Here is a 16,079-nt window from a genome sequence, read left to right as displayed (position 1 = left end):
AGCACAGTGTCTTGCATCTTGAGATCTCCCCGCTCCTGTTTGCCTTGACCCTCTACTTTGTTTGCTGTTCCTGTTGCTGCTTTTCCCTGTTTTGGTTCCAGTGCCCTGCCGGGCTCTCTACTTTGCAGCTGATCACGCTCTGCTGCCTTCCAGCCTCTGCCCTTGCCCTGCCGGGCTCTCTACTTTGCAGCTGATCACGCTCTGCTGCCTTCCAGCCTCCGCCCTTGCCCTGCCGGGCTCCCTACATTGCAGCTGATCACGCTCTGCTGTTTTCCAGCCCCCGCCTGTGCCTTTCGGGGTTTCCTACATTGCAGCCGTTCACGCTCCGCTTCTTTCTACCTACCTTTCTCAGCTGGGTTCTCAGCCTGGCAGCCTACTACAGTCCTCTGCAGCCCTCTACAGTCAGTGACCCTGCTCCTCTGGGCTTCCTGCCTTGCAGCCTACTACAGTCCTCTGCAGCCCTCTACAGTCAGTGGCCCTGCTCCTCTGGGCTCACTCTCTGCGACCCTGCTCTTCAGGGCTCCCTGTCTTGCAGCCGATCACGCTCCGCTGCCTTCTACCTACAGCCCTTGTCCTCTGGGCTTCCTGCCTTGCAGCCTACTATAGTCCTCTGCAGCCCTCTACAGTCAGTGACCCTGCTCCTCTGGGCTTCCTGCCTTGCAGCCTACTACAGTCCTCTGCAGCCCTCTACAGTCAGTGGCCCTGCTCCTCTGGGCTCACTCCCTGCGGCCCTGCTCTTCAGGGCTCCCTGCCTTGCAGCCGATCAAGCTCCGCTGCCTTCTACCTGCAGCCCTTGTCCTCTGGGATCCCTGCCTTGCGGCTTGCTACACTCCTCTGCCTTACAGCCTGATTTACACTTAGCTGTCTACAGCCCTGCTCCTCTGGGCTCCCTACCTCGCTGCCCTATTCTTTTGGGCTCTCTGTCTGTCGCCTACTACTAATCTCTCTCTGTCCTGTTCTTCTGGACTCCCTGCCTTGCAGCCTACTACAGTCCTCCGCAGTCCACTACAGTTTGCCTGTACCTAGTGCCACTTTTGACTGCAGACCTGCTTCCTACTTTGCAGCCCGTCTGTTTTCCTGACTGCTGCTCCCTTGTTTTCTTCCTTGAGTCCTCTGTACTCCACCTTAGGTTATCTACTTCAGTCTAACTGCCTTTCCTTCATTTCCTTCTGCTAGATTGCTCATTGACTTCCTTTTTGCTGGATATATCTGTTCTTGTCTTCTCATGTGTCTTATGTAATCCCTTTGTACAGAGCTTGCCTGTTGGTTTCCGGCAGGCAACCTCTGCCCCTTCCCTTGTCGTGTTTTCAGTGTTACAGACACCCACTGCTGTTGTTCCCAGCCATGAGCATACAGCGCGGGCCTCTGTTATAGCAATCTGTGCAGAAGGCTGGAGTTTCCTAAGGTTCGTGGAACACTCTTTCCCATTTCAGCATACACCCCAAGAGGGAATCCAGTTTGTTTGTACCTTTGTATCTTTTGCCCCTTTTGGCTCCCAGCTATAGTTTCCTACTCTTCTTTCTTGTTGAACTTCCTGCTGTGTGTGCTTATCTGCTACCTTACTTCAGCACAGCCACCCAAATCCTACCGGGGTGCCCTGTGCCACTCTTGACAGAGTGCCATTCCTGACAATTTCATCCTTTATCAGGGTTAATGATGCATTTGGATAGATCATGTAATTCCTATAAAGCAGTTTTGTTAGCCAGCAACATGTTTTCATGAGAACCCTTCTTGTTTTTGCGTATATATTTTTAAGATCCTCTATGACAAGAGTTTGAAAAACCTCTATACTGCTACCAGAGAGAGCAGTTGGATGAAATGTGGACTTGGGTTTCAGTTGGCTTTTGATCGTCCAATCAGTATCGATGGCCAGCGCAGTGAGATCTATCGGCTCATTTACGACAGCTGCATCCAGTCCTTTCTCCAACCCCACTAAGGTGGATAGGGTGTCTAGCTCCCCTATCGTGATGTCAGTTTTCCCCTGTGCCATTAGTGTAGCAGATTTGACATAAGTAGTGTTGGCAAAAAACTTGAATAGTCTCACTTTACGTATGTATTGATTGAAATCTATATGCGTTTTGATGTAATCTTAATGTAATGTGGGACAGAAATTGAGACCCAGGTTCAGAACTCTCAGTTGATTGTCAGTAATGATATGGTTGGATAATTGATAACCTTCATTTGGCTATTCCTCACTTACATTGGGTTATCTACTTGCTAGAGCGTAGTGATCTGACTGATGTGCTGTTCATCACATTTCCTGCCCCTCCCAATTATTTTCTGCCTCTTCTTCCTGATCCCCGTGCCACGTTTCCTCCTCTTCCTTGTTTTCGTGCTCTCCCATCTTGACGTAGCAGACGCATCTCATTAAAAAAATGTAAACACACACAGGATTCTTCATTTTCACTCCAGGTAACATCTGACTCAGAAGTAGACTGGGTATCACTGAGCATACTCTCATTGTCTTAAACAGGTCCTGTAGGTTTAATCATGGCTGTTTGACGTAATTGATCAAATCTTCAGGCAAACGTATAGACCAGCCCTTTCTCATAGTCCTCTTTATCACGTAGGAACTTCCTCTATTTTCTTAACTTTATCTCCTCCTCATGGCTGGTGAGATTTTTCTCCATATTCCTAATTTCTTACCTGCCTCGCTCTCGGGTATAGGTTTCAGATTCACTTCTATGTCTGCCATTTTCAGCAGTATCTTTTCTTGATCACAACCAGCATATTTAACCATTCATTTTGGGAATGTTTTGAATCAGCTGTTAGTGGCGACACCCCATTCCTTCAGCATCTCCGGATATTGTTCTTCAAAAGAGGGGATAGTCAATATTCTAAATCCTTGTGGTTGTCATGATTCCTGCCCCTCATGTCCCCAGCCCTCCAAGATGTCAGGCTGGAGCCAGGCCACAATCACCTACATGGCCCTCAAGGGCCTCTCCAACCCTCCAAAGACCCACTTGGAGTCAGACTTGGCGCTTGTGGCACCAGACTCACTCACTCCCATAGGATAACATTGGGGATTGGACTTGTAGTGCATTGATGGGGACAAGATGGATGCCCCCACATATTTCGGTTTCCAGAACTACATGTGCTGTCTAGTCTTTTGGGTGTGGTTCAGCCCAGAGACACCTGGGATACCCAGAGACTATTTAAGCCACACCCAAGCTGAGAAACATGCTTTGGGCCTCATTACAACCCTGGCGTTAAGGGGTTAACGGCGTCGTAAAAGGCTGCAGCGCCGTTAAACCCTTAACGCCCGATTCACACTTTAACGCCTGCTTTTTGCAGGCGTTAAAGTCCAACCCGCTAAGGGACCTTGGTGCTAATTACGGCACCGTAATTTACGGTGCTGTAATTAGCGCCTTCCCCATTCCCATTGGGCCCTATGGGGCAAAAATGGGAATGGGGAAGGGGCCATGGTGAATGGGGAATTACCGCCCCACCAACCTTGTAATGGGGTGGTAGTTCCGCCATCCACCATGGCGGAATCCGGCATGGACCATGGTGCTAATAGCACTTTGGTCCAACGCCAGGGTCGTAATGAGGCCCTTTGTGTTTTCTGCACCTGCAGCGTGACACTCACCGTGTTCGGATCGGTCTCCAGTAGACCTGCATCTTTCTTCTGCGCTCAGTTCCTGCTAGAACAAGAACACCGTTAGGAACAGCCTTACCGTGCGGCGCTTCTGCCCATCATTCATCTCTTCTTCTGTTCTGCGGGCATCTTCGTGGTATCATTCCCATCCCGGCACGCCGCTTCCTAAGAAAAAGGGAAAAGAACAGAAAAAAGGCATTAGTAAGCATTCAGCAAAACTTCGCTTATTTTTAAAGACTGTACGAGCTTCAAACGCTTATCTGAATCCCAGCCGCTCTGGGGGAACTCTGTCTCCGGAACTTCTCATCCATCTGCAAGAGGGAAAAGACACTCCAGGTTAGCGTGGAAACATCTAGAGGCACCGCATACCGTGCTTATTCACCGCATTTCTTCATCATAACAGGCATCCACGCTGAAAACGTCGCGGCACCTAAAAGACACAGAAAAAGAACTCAGTTCAATACAAATACGAAAGGGTTGCATCGCGCATCGCGCTCTCACTCACCTTCAGGCGTACTCATCTCAGCAGCACGTCGCCATCCCCGGACGCCGGCCATCATCTAAGGTAGGAAAGGAACGAAGTTAGAGAACTGTTCAAAAGACTCATCATACTTACCTGTCGGACTCTTGCCAGTGAAGTAACTAGGCAGCAATGAGCCCGCATCAATCAACGCCCCCCGTCGCTGAAAGCAGGACGGAGAGCACACTTTCCAAGAAAACGAGGTGAGCTGTGGATCAAAGGAAAGGGTTGGACCCCGGGGAAGAAGGGGTTCAAGCACACAGAGACAATAGGGAGTTAAACTCTACCAATCCTGTGTTTCAGGCCCAGTCTCCAGTCGAGTAGACTCCAGGGAAGGGTTTGAGGTCGTAAGAGGTCAGAACAGGCTGAGTGACGTCCCCGTGGATACCAGCTGAGCGTTACAATGGTATCGTTCCTACATTAATGTAATTTTGTAGGGAGTGTTCTTCCCACCACTTACTCACTTCTTTTTTTGGGAGATTTTCAAGTTCCTTAAGTAATGTAATTTCATCATTGTCAGCCACAGTTACTGTGGTACTATTATTGGTTTTCTTTGTGGTGAGGGTCTATACATAGATGGTGGGTTAGCGTTATATTTTATAGTAAGGGAGAATGTGGTGGGGCTACGTGGTGTCTCTTCTGCATATAAATGCATTCAAAAGTCTTTTTTGAAAGCTTTTTTGGCCCTGGGATCTTTTGTGGTGAGATTTTGACAAAGAACTATTAATTTGGGATTACAAAAATATTTTACACTTTTACAGATTAGGTCTAATTTAGAAATGTTACATTTTATACAATTGCTTTTATGTGTGAAATTGTTATAACATAATAGAATTTGTTTTTTTACAAAAGAGTTATATTACTATTTTTTTATGGCTACTGTGTGTGTTGTAAAACTTGCAAGTGTTGTAAGAGCATATAATATGAGTGTGTGGAATAAAAGCAAATGTGTGTTATAAGATAGTGTGTTGGAGCATTTGTTGTAGGAGGTTTTGTCAGATTATTATGTTGTATGAGTGTGTATCACCAGGTTTCATGTTATTTAAAGTGAGTAATTGAGAGCAACTAACGTTAGAAGGTGCCAACAGCAAGAAGAGCCAATTGTATCACATCCCATCCTCAAAATAAGAAGGTCTTGAGAGCCTTCTGAAAGCAGAGATGGTCCAAAATCTCTCGCAAGGGTGCTTGCAATGAGTTCCATAGTGAAGGAGCCAAGACCAAGAAAGAAAGCCCACCTGCTCGAATTTTAGAAAAGCCTAGGACTTGCAACAGTTTGCAGAGATTGAGTGCAAAACATGAGGAAGTGTATAACTGGTATGTTTTAAACAGCGAGATGGGCCCAGTGAGACAAAAAGCCTGATGGGCAATGCACTTTAACTTTAAATTCATATGGCTTCTCACTGGGAAGCCAGTGAAGTCTAGCTACTAACAGCGAGGCAGAAGATTGTCTTGGAGCATTCAATGCCAATCCTGCTGCTGAGTTTTGCAGTATCTGAAGCCATTGGATCAAAGGATCCGGTTGACCTAGGTGGATACCACTGCAGTAGTCCAATGCCCCCATTAAAGAGGCTGTGACTACTGATGCCCGAAACTGCAAAGGAACACCTTCTTCAAAAGTCTCAATTTGAAGAAACCTGCATTATGAATTTTTCCAATCTGCCCCTCTCTAGTACCAGATGGGAGAAGCATAACCCCGAAACTCTTAACAGAGTTGGACAGCGTCCCAAAGATTCAGGCCAAAAATCAGCATGCCAGAAAGAATGAACATTTGGCAGACCAACCACCAGGATCTGTTCTCTGACAGGCAATATTTAAGTTAGGTGGATATATCAATAACTGAGAATTCAGCCCAAAAATGAGTTTCGTATCATCGGCATAGGGGTAAAAAGATACTGCGAAGCCATAAGGTTGGCCAGTGGCCATAGATAAATATTGAAAAGTAATGGTGACAAAGCTGACCCCTGTGGAACACCACACAAAGTAGGGGTGGGGGTCGAGCATAGAAAAGTGGCAATGAGATGGTCTGCATACGGTCTGACAAAAAGAAAGAGAACCATGCCACATTCTCCAAGTGCTGCAACAGAATCTATGATTAACGGTATCGAACGCCACAGACAAGCCAGGGAGACTCAACACTCTGACCTCCCAGGGTACTGAAGCAGGACCAGGTCATCCAACATTTCATGCCTTTTCCTGAATTGCATTCTGGGATTTGTAGTCTCCCAGTCAAGATGGCTGGGGGAGGGGGGGTTATAATGCCCCAATTGTACACTTTTTGCCTATCATAGTTCTATAAGGATTTGTATATTTGAGTGATTCTATGGCATGTGCATTTTTCAAATTATCATTATAAAGCAGAGTATTGTTGAAAACCAGACATGTTGAGAGGGCAAGCAGGTCATGAACTGAATATTTTCCCATGATGTGGCAAGAGAATTTGTAATCCTAGACACTGGTGCAATTATTCTCCCCTGATTGTGGCTGTTTTTCAGGGCACAAGTAAAATACTGATGGCTGGATAGTGTAACCTTTGTTCAGAGGACGCTGCTACCCCTTGGGTTTTCTTGAGAATTGGCAAGCTTACTCATGTATTTGGCTTCCAGGATTTTACCCAGGGTGTCATTTTTCCAGCGCAGACACTTGCCCACAAGACCACAAGCCCTTGTTTTGTATTGGGAGTTTGTTTACCATGGAATATTTCACGAGAGATTGCTGGGTTTAAAAGGTGAATACCTCACTGGTGCCCCGGAATGTTGATTAGTCACAGATTCAACACGCCCTATCTTTAACTCATAGAGAGCCACATAGATACTTCCCCCTTGTGCTGACAATGAGTCAAGAAACAGGTAGGGGTATAGGCAGAATATATATATATTTATAGGTTGTTCAAAGAGGTTTGCTTTGTTATACAGGCCACCTTCTTTGTGGCACAAAACAAAGCTTCACACACACTGACTTTCTTTTATGTAATAAACAGGCAAATATAACTTAAATTGCAAACAAACATAAGATTATTTTAAAATAAATTACATAATATACAATGCCATGCTGGACACATGGTTTCCCTTTTTCAAAGCACGTCCCTCCCCAGCACCAAAAACCCAAGCCTCAGTGATATGCAGCACACCTCAGTTTAAAGGCCACCTCTAGAGAGTGGGTACAATTTGGGAATTTTGTTTGGGGCCAAGGACACCCCTTTGTTTAAAGGAGTCCCCTGGAGATGAGAAACACTATTGTGCAGGTGTGTTATACATGACTACTCATCATTATCAGATCAAATATAATGTTTATAGAGGAGTGAAAATTGGGATTTTCTTTTTGTGGCATATCCACTTTTGGTTTTAAATACAAGGTTTGGAAATTGATCAAACACTTTTGTGTTTTAAAGGCGAGTTTTGGAAATGGTGACAATTATCCATTTCGTTTTTGTGGCAAGGACACTTTTCATTTAAAGGCTGTGTTTTTGGAAGTGGCATCATTTTGGAATTTCGTTTTAGGTGCAAGGACCTTTTTGTTACAAAACAGGTTTTGGGAAGCTGTATCTGTTGGAAATTTCATTTTAGTGGCAAGAACCTTTTTTTGTTTTCAAGGCATGGTTTGGGAATGGTGGCAATTACAAAATTTGTTATAGTAGCCAGGACACTTCAATTACTTTATGGGACTATAACATTTTATGAATAACTACCATGATATATAGATATTAATAGCCCCCTCCTCATGATGGATCAGTAGAAGCTATTTTTATTTTGGCACCTTATTGCACAGGCGTGCTATGATGTTTCCCCCTTCACACAAAACGTATGATAGTTATGAATATGAAATGTTATATCCAGACACCTAATTTAACGAGCCATCAGCTTGCCAACTTTCAAGTTTCTATTATTCTCGTTGCAGCTAGAAATGTATTTTAGATTACCATAGAGTTTTCCAAAAGTCACAAATGAGTGGCATAGCAACTGACTCTTCATTGGCTTTCAAATGACATATGAATGGACTCAGTGTGACTTATCGTTCCTGAGAAAATGAACAATGATGATAGTGCATTAAAACTAATGGAGAAGTTCAAACATGTTATGCAAATCCAAACACCCATTTCTAGATGTAGGTTTAATTTTATCTGAAGACATGTGGTCCAGAGCCTCTTTGGCCTGATTGTTGGTTTAGCCTGCAATAAACCCATCAGCCTTTTGTAGAGAAGCAGATGTACATGTCATCTATATTGGCTGCTTCCTCACCTCCATCATACTGGAAGAACATACTGGAGACACTGCATGGCACCAGATGAGATATATAGAAGCTAGCTGCATTAGCAAATATAACTAGGGTAAAGCACCCATGATGAGAAAATGGGCATTGACTCTATGAATAGTAAGTGAGAAGTGTGAAGGAGAGAGACCAAGTCTACAAAGGTGACAGGTGCTGGAGTATAGCTCTATGCAAGAACTAAGAATATTTGTTTGGCTTAGGATCAAGGATCAAACAACAAGGAGCAGCTGGAGCACTCGTAGCAATGCAGGCATGGTTATATTCCTCTCAGAAAGAAAGGCAAGGTGTATGCGCTGCCTCTGCTTAATTTTTATTTATTTATTTGCATTTATAAAGTGCACAGAACTGCCCTGAGGCATTGTGGCGCTGTTAAGCAGGCTTAAGCTTAAACATAACATAGGTACAGAGTAACAGAGTAAACAGTTGGTTGCAATAGAACATTGAAATTATAGGGTTATGCTTTACTGTGGTTACAATGCAAGCATAACTGTGCATGTGGTACAGAGTAGCAGAGTAAGCAGTTGGTTGCAATAGAAGATTGCAATTAGAGGGTCCTGCTTTGCTGTGGTTACAGTGCAGGCATACCTGTGCATGTGGATAAACTTTAGCGGAATAGAAGGGTTTTTAGGTTTTTGCGGAAGGTGGGGTAGGATTTTTCATTCCTTAGTGAGGTTGGTAAGGAATTCCAGTTTTTGGGTGCGAGGTGTTGGAAGCTGGATCTTCCAGCCCTGGATCTTAAGAAACAGTGGTGCTGTATTTCAAGTAATACGGAATTGTAGAAACAGCTAATCTCAAGATTGGAAGACTTCACCTTACTACAACATAATACGAAACTAGACAAGTGTCGGTGCTCTCCACTGTAGACTTTGGACTACAAGTTTGAAAGCATGGAACTCTGGACTGTGCGCTGGCCGCATGAGTGCCTGAACTCTGGATCAGTCCTCTATTCTGAGTGAGACTATAGAGCTGTAGGATATTTTCTTCCGCTGACACAGGGCTACATCATTGTATTTTGGAGATTGATGCTAGATGACATCTCCCACCTTTTGACACCTCGGGTTTGTTTCAAATCTAACTATCTGCTTCCTGAAGAAGGTCGCATAAATTGTGTGGCTGAATCGGTAGCCTATTTCCTGATGACCGAAACATATGTTGAGCTGTATCGAATCAGCATTTTGCTATTTGATTTTTGTATTAACACTCATTGAGAATTTAGATAGGTGTTATTGATTGATGTAACATTGTGAGTATTTTGGTTTATGTATAATCCTGGTCATGTAAGATATGTATATTAACAGAGAGTATGAATGAATGACATAATGAATGGTGGTGTATGGCTGGAGTTGTTGTAAATAAAAAAATAAAAATGTGCATTAAAAAGACATGGTAAATGAACAAATATCGCAAAGTTGTATAGAAATAAATCTATTTTGGTGATACTGACAAGATTTATTTTGCCTATATGAAGAAATGTTCTGATCTCATTTGCCAAGGTCCACTATATTGTTGTTTGATATATTTAGCCTGAAAGACATGTGGCTGTTTGGGCTCCCTTATTTTTGAAACTCTTAGGATCAGGGATGCCAAAGCACACAGCAATTGCAAGGCACAAAATGAGTCAAAGAGGATAAGCCACATACGCATGAAATATTTTCTCTTAGATTAGGCAAAGGAGTGAATATTTGCAAGTGTCAAGTATTGAACTGTCGAATATGCAGAAAGCATATGCAAGATGGAGCAACTAAGTCTCCAGAGGCCAAGAGTAGTAATAGTACTCAGTGTAATTGACTCAAATAGCATTAAATAGGACAGGGTGAATGAAATCCTGGTCTCCATCGCACGTTGTGCAAGACCAGAAAACAAGGCGTATTCATTAAGCTACCAGATGAAGATAGCAATGTACTGTCACTCCGTTTAAAGTTCGGGGGAAGAGAACAGTCAGCAAGGTCAACTACCAAGAAGAAGCCTTGGCTTAGGGTCTAACTGATGAGAGATGGTAGGCTAATTGGCCAAGTGGCCAGTTGTCTGACAACGTTGCTCGAACCTGGGTTTCATTTTGCATACGTGCTGCTAACAAGCCGAATGTACAAGGTTGGGAGAGATTGCCAACCAATCATAAGAGTCTATGCAATGATGGACTATACATTGTAAGTGAAGCCAATCAGCTGCTGTGTTAGTCTGCTTTTATCTGGATTATAATCAGTTAGCAGTAGTTCAAGGCAGAAACATGTTCCCCATACCAATTCTTCTGTCCAATAGGTTTTTACTGTTTACCACGTAGGATTACGACATAGCTGACATACATTGAGGTATAAAGCTTTTGTGTTACCAACATGTATTTGAGAGTGTGTGAGCTACAATCTGTTTGTTCACCTAGTTTCCCTACTTTTGAGCTGATAATAAAGTAGTATTTTGCCATGTTCTTTGAGTCTGGAAATTTGGGCCGGAGAACCTTTATTGCCAATTCCATCTGACACTTGCAATGCTCCCGGTGGTACTGCACATTTTGGTAGCAGTGCAGATGGTTCTGATCCAGTCTCCCGGGATCAGAACCTGACTCTTGGATTTTTTTACATCTTAGCCAGAAGATCGCATGATGTCCTGTAGAGAGTGTAGAAAGCATGTATGAAAACGAGACAGTTGCAGGTGCCCCTTTGAAGAAATGTCTGACTGATCCCCACAAACTGGTAGAATGGGGGAACAGTTGATAAAGAGGGAAAGAGAGAGAGAGAGAGACCGACCATCTCCCAAGGGGACACAAGGGCACGCATTACACTCCCACAGGGGGTATCTTTTTTAGGGATTTCTGAGAAAATCCGATATGAAGAATGCTTGTCTCACTCCAGGATGTGGTAAACTGGAGATGAGCCTCCTTTGCTAGAGAAAGTAAAAGAAGATGTTCATATAAAAGTAAAGTGCACATTTGTTTGGGGTTATAAATATGTTGCTGTAAAACTCTTTATTTGTTTAAACTAAGAAACATAAAACAATAGTAATAATCTATCTGGTTATCGGACTCTAAAAATATGTGATTAGCGTCAATCAGGAGAATAACAATTGAGAAAAATAATAGGAAAATAAGGTTTTTAGGGTTTCAATAATAACATATCAGGACAGAAAGAATTAATAGAATTTTAAACAAAGGAGTCATTGGTTTAACAATAGTTGTTTGGTCATGGGTGGCGATTGATGGTGCTGGCCCAAATTGATTTTTGTGGTATAATTAATGCAAGCAATAACAGAATAAAAGAACCCATAATAATTGACATTTAAAAACGACTTGTCATATGGGGCATACTCCCCTACTACACTTGTGCAAAACATTACTGAGATACACACCCAAGATTAGGAAGTACCATGTCTAATGTGTAAAAGAAACAGCTGACATGTTCATGCCTTGGCCTCAAGAAGGTTCCCTATTAAGAACAGTACTGCAACACATGACAACATATTTACATACTGCAACACCGGTAAGAATTTACAGAAAAGATTAGCCTTTTTAGAATTATGGAAAATGTATTGGAGCGAGAAAGAAGACCCACCTGAAAAGGAGTGTATGCTTAATCAGCATAAAGGGGAGGACGTAACTCCATCGGCTCCTGTTTCTCCTTAAAATTATAGTACAACTGAAGACAAGCAGAGATTTTATCCTCTTAAAGGATTTAAAAGCAGTGGCGGGGTATGTTAATCTGACATACGCACTCCCGCTTATAGTAGTGAGGACAATAGAGAAAAATTAAAGAACAAATGTATATGACGCCTGTGACCTGATACTACGTAATAAGTTGTGAAATAAACTTGGACGGTTGGTTATTCCACATGGTTTGTTATCTATGATCAGGCTGCTCTATACCAATACTTCTGTTAGAGTCAGGCTGGATGGGGAGGGCAAATTACTAACCGGATCCTGACCAGTACAGTTGTCAAACAAGGCTGTATATTGGCACCCACCACTTTTCACATGTACTTGGCACCCCTGGCAGTAGCATTAAATGACACCCTATCATGTGAAATCAAAATTGGTCCTTTGAAAATTGGGTGGCTGGGATACGCAGACAATCTGTTGTTACTTGATTATACACCCAAGGGGCTACAGGACAAACTGGAGGTTTTATAGCATTTTGTGAAAGGGAATGGTCTGGGAGTTAACCAAAATAATTGCCTTTATGGGGAAAACAAGAAGTACATTCTCTAATAACATGAGATGGAGTGTTGATGGACAGAAATTTGAACAGGGTGAATGCTACAAATACACTGGAGTATTTGTGGATGAGAAACTGAAGTGGAAAACGCAGTGGGTAGAAAATGCAAAGGTATGAAAATCACCATGACATTAAGCCATTTTATTGGAAAGCAAGGTGGGTGCTCGCTAAATACTATCCTGCTGTTATACTCTTCGAAAATTGGACCCTGCTTCCTATACAGGGTTGAAGTGTGGGGTAAGAAATTCAAAAAGGAATTTTACCTGGTTGAAGCAAAAATCCTAAGACTTCTGTTTAGGATGCCCAAAACCCTCCCGATGAAATATATCTTATTGGAATGTAACATTATGCGAATACGTGATATATTATAATATTGTTTAAATGTAATGTTTAATATACACTTGAAATTGTTGGTACTAAACTTGGCTTTGTAAGAACCTGTAAGAACTTGTCGGTGGTGTAGATTATGTGTAGATATGTTTGACAATTGAAACAGCTGAACACCTTATATGCAACGGTGAGAGCCTCATAATGTTAGGAATTAAACATTTTAAGGCATACAACAATTCACGTGACAAGATATATTTTAGTGTGATGTGGAAAAAACTTCAAGAGGGCAATGATGTGAATTTAATTTATTACAAGATGACATTTTATGAGATATGTCTGAACGTACTTAGCCAACTTTCTTACGGTATATTTTAGTATTAGTCCTTTTTTTAAATCTGTTTTGTATTGCCCAATGCGAGGACTGTTTTAAATGCCTTTATAATGATGGATCATGATGAATATATGTAAAGCCAGTTGTTGGCTGAATGTATATTATTAAATAAATAGATTGGGGGTTTATATAGGCATATGAGGGAGAAAGATGGTTATAAAACCAAAGAGAGCATCAAAGGATCTCAACTGAAAGAAATAGGAGAAAGATTGGATGACATAATGATGGGCGGGCATAGAACGCTGTCCTTAAATAGACTAGATCTTGATGACAAGGAAAGGGACAACAGCCATACTAGCTGGGTTATAATGTAGTCTGATAAAAATAAGGGAAGAAGATGAAAGACCGTGAAGAGAAGGCGCATGATGTTTTTAAAGTGGTCAGATTTAGAAGACCCTAAAGGAAAAACACCAGAACCGACAGCACCTAGAAACACTTGTGTACTGTTGCGTGCCATATATCATATTCTGAACACCGAAAAGCATGGTTGCATGGCGCAGGGGATATATCCCCACTTTATGTAAGTAGATTAAGGTAATTGCCAGGATGAAGACGAATGGGTGAAACTAGCCCCACGTGGAAGACAAGAAGTGTAGGTGGATATGATTGTAGATCAGGATCTATGCAATTCCTATTGGAGAAAGTGGGAGGATGACCACAATATATACCGTGGACACAAATGGACAAATATATTTTGAAATGTAAATCACCTAGTTTGAATAAAGGTGCAGGAAAATGGATTTATCAGTTAGAAAGAATGACAGCAGGAATGACGTTGGCAGTCAGTGACATAAAAGGCCTACTAGCAGCTATTCTAGCGGAGAGAGCTGATGACATTTTGAGAGGAGCAGGATATACGAGTGTGACAGCGCAAAACATGACCCAATGGAGCACCATTTTACCATTGTAGAGCAGACTTATGGAAGGCACTTAGATTACAATATCCTGACACATCAGATATGGGTGCGATTATGACAAGGAAAATGGTCGAGGAGGAAGATCCTTATTCAGGAGATTCAAGAACATTGGCGTCTTGAGACGACAGATCTGTGGGATAAAACAGTAGCATTATTCTATCATATTTTATGTCAGGGACTGCCTGAGCCAGTACAACGGCAGATGAAGAAACAGGTAGGGATGGGGGGAAGCCATGGCTAGAAATACAGTTGACTATTGTACATCATCGTTGATTTTTACATGAGAAGAATAAGAAAAAAGCTGAGAATAGAATGCCGGTGTACGTGAAATAAGTTGCAAAAGAATTGTTCAAATTTGCCATAGAATTAACAGTTTTGAGGAGCGGTGAAGCCATAGCCACACAAGAGTTACAGCCAGCGCAGCCAAGCAATGTAGGGTACCCTATAGATCAAGGTGGGAAAACATTTTGGCCACGAGATAGAGGGAATGGACCTAGAGGAAGAGGAGGTGGATTGCAAAATCCTCAAGGGGTAGGAGGATTTAATGGAGGACAGTCCAACAATGTTGGAATTGTGGGAAGACAGGACATATGGCCCGAACGTGTAGCTGTAGAGAGGGCATGCAGCAGAGCTGGCAAGGTTCAAAAGGGGGGGGTGGGCTAGTCTCCACAGTATAATACAGAATCGCAGGAGTATTATGCACAAGATCACACCAGAATCAGACACGTGCATCGCAGCAAGCACCTACGCAAACACAACAAGTACACACCCAACAAGCACAGACACAACAAACAATGGTGCCACAATGGAATGGGAATATTGGAGCCCCACAAGCATCCACACCCAGGTTAGGGAGTGTGACCGTGGTATAACGAAACCTTCTCATGGGTACATGGATGAATTTGTATACACAATAGGAAAGCCCACAGAGTGACCTGACGTGTTTAGTACTATCAGAGGCACCTGACCCACAAGATGTACCAAGTGTCAGGGTAATGATAGGAGGCAAGACATTTTCGTTTCTTGTGAACACTGGAGCGACTTATTCCTGTGTTCGAGCAGGAAAGTACGGAATGTATGAAATTGCCATGAATGCGCAGGGATCTCTGGGGCTATAAGTTTAGTTCCTTTTATTGACAAATTACCAATCTCTATAGGAGAACATGACGTATCTATGCCACTATTGTATTCTCGGAAGACATTAGTTAACATGTTAGGGTGTGACTTGATGACAAAACTTAACATGACAATCACTGACAAGGGGATAGCGTTTTCCACACCAGGGATACATTGCATGAATGTAAGAGAATTCATTTTTAGCCTTTACAGGCCAAAAGATACTACGAGGAGTTCCTATAGACCCAGAAGTATTTTTGTATGGACTAAATATTTTGTTGACATGACTTCATTGAGAATACCTGACAAATGTTTGTTTAGACAACAAATACCTATGGATGGCGAGGAAGGACAGGTTATTCCCAAAGAACTAGAAGCAGCAGTGATAAGAGAGGAAATGGTGGTTTTTCGTGGGACAGATGATGAGGTAAGAACATAGAGAACAGTAATAGCTCTTGAATAAGGATACAGACTAACAGACAAGGAGTTGTTCAGAGATGAGAATTCAGACAGTGAATTCATATAAGTCTCACTTATCGGATTAAAGTTCAGAATAGAGAAATAACCCAGGAAATGGCATTGGTCAAAAAGAAACCACAATTTTTTCATGAGGATTGCGAAAATGTGCCAAGCATTTTATGGACCAACGTTCCATATGAAGTAGGTCAATTCAGTGGAACAGGAGCAGTGAAAATTAAGCTCAAACCAGGAGAAGTTTTGCCACAAGCAAAGCAGTATC

General features: G+C 42.5%; 1 protein-coding gene across 1 annotated transcript in view; it reads right to left on the bottom strand.

The window, feature by feature from the left end:
• Window positions 1-3,976: 3,976 nt before the first annotated feature.
• LOC138453840 (serine/threonine-protein kinase SBK1-like) overlaps window positions 3,977-16,079 on the bottom strand; it is a 34,935-nt gene continuing 22,832 nt past the window's right edge. Inside the window, exon 5 of the mRNA XM_069607001.1 lies at window positions 3,977-4,028. Coding sequence (XP_069463102.1) covers window positions 3,977-4,028 — 52 coding nt within the window. The remainder of the gene's footprint in view (window positions 4,029-16,079) is intronic.

This window comes from Ambystoma mexicanum, chromosome 1p (assembly GCF_040938575.1).
Source record: "Ambystoma mexicanum isolate Mex_15411 chromosome 1p, UKY_AmexF1_1, whole genome shotgun sequence".
Classification (NCBI taxonomy): domain Eukaryota; kingdom Metazoa; phylum Chordata; class Amphibia; order Caudata; family Ambystomatidae; genus Ambystoma; species Ambystoma mexicanum.
This window is presented reverse-complemented; position numbering and strand designations above follow the sequence as displayed.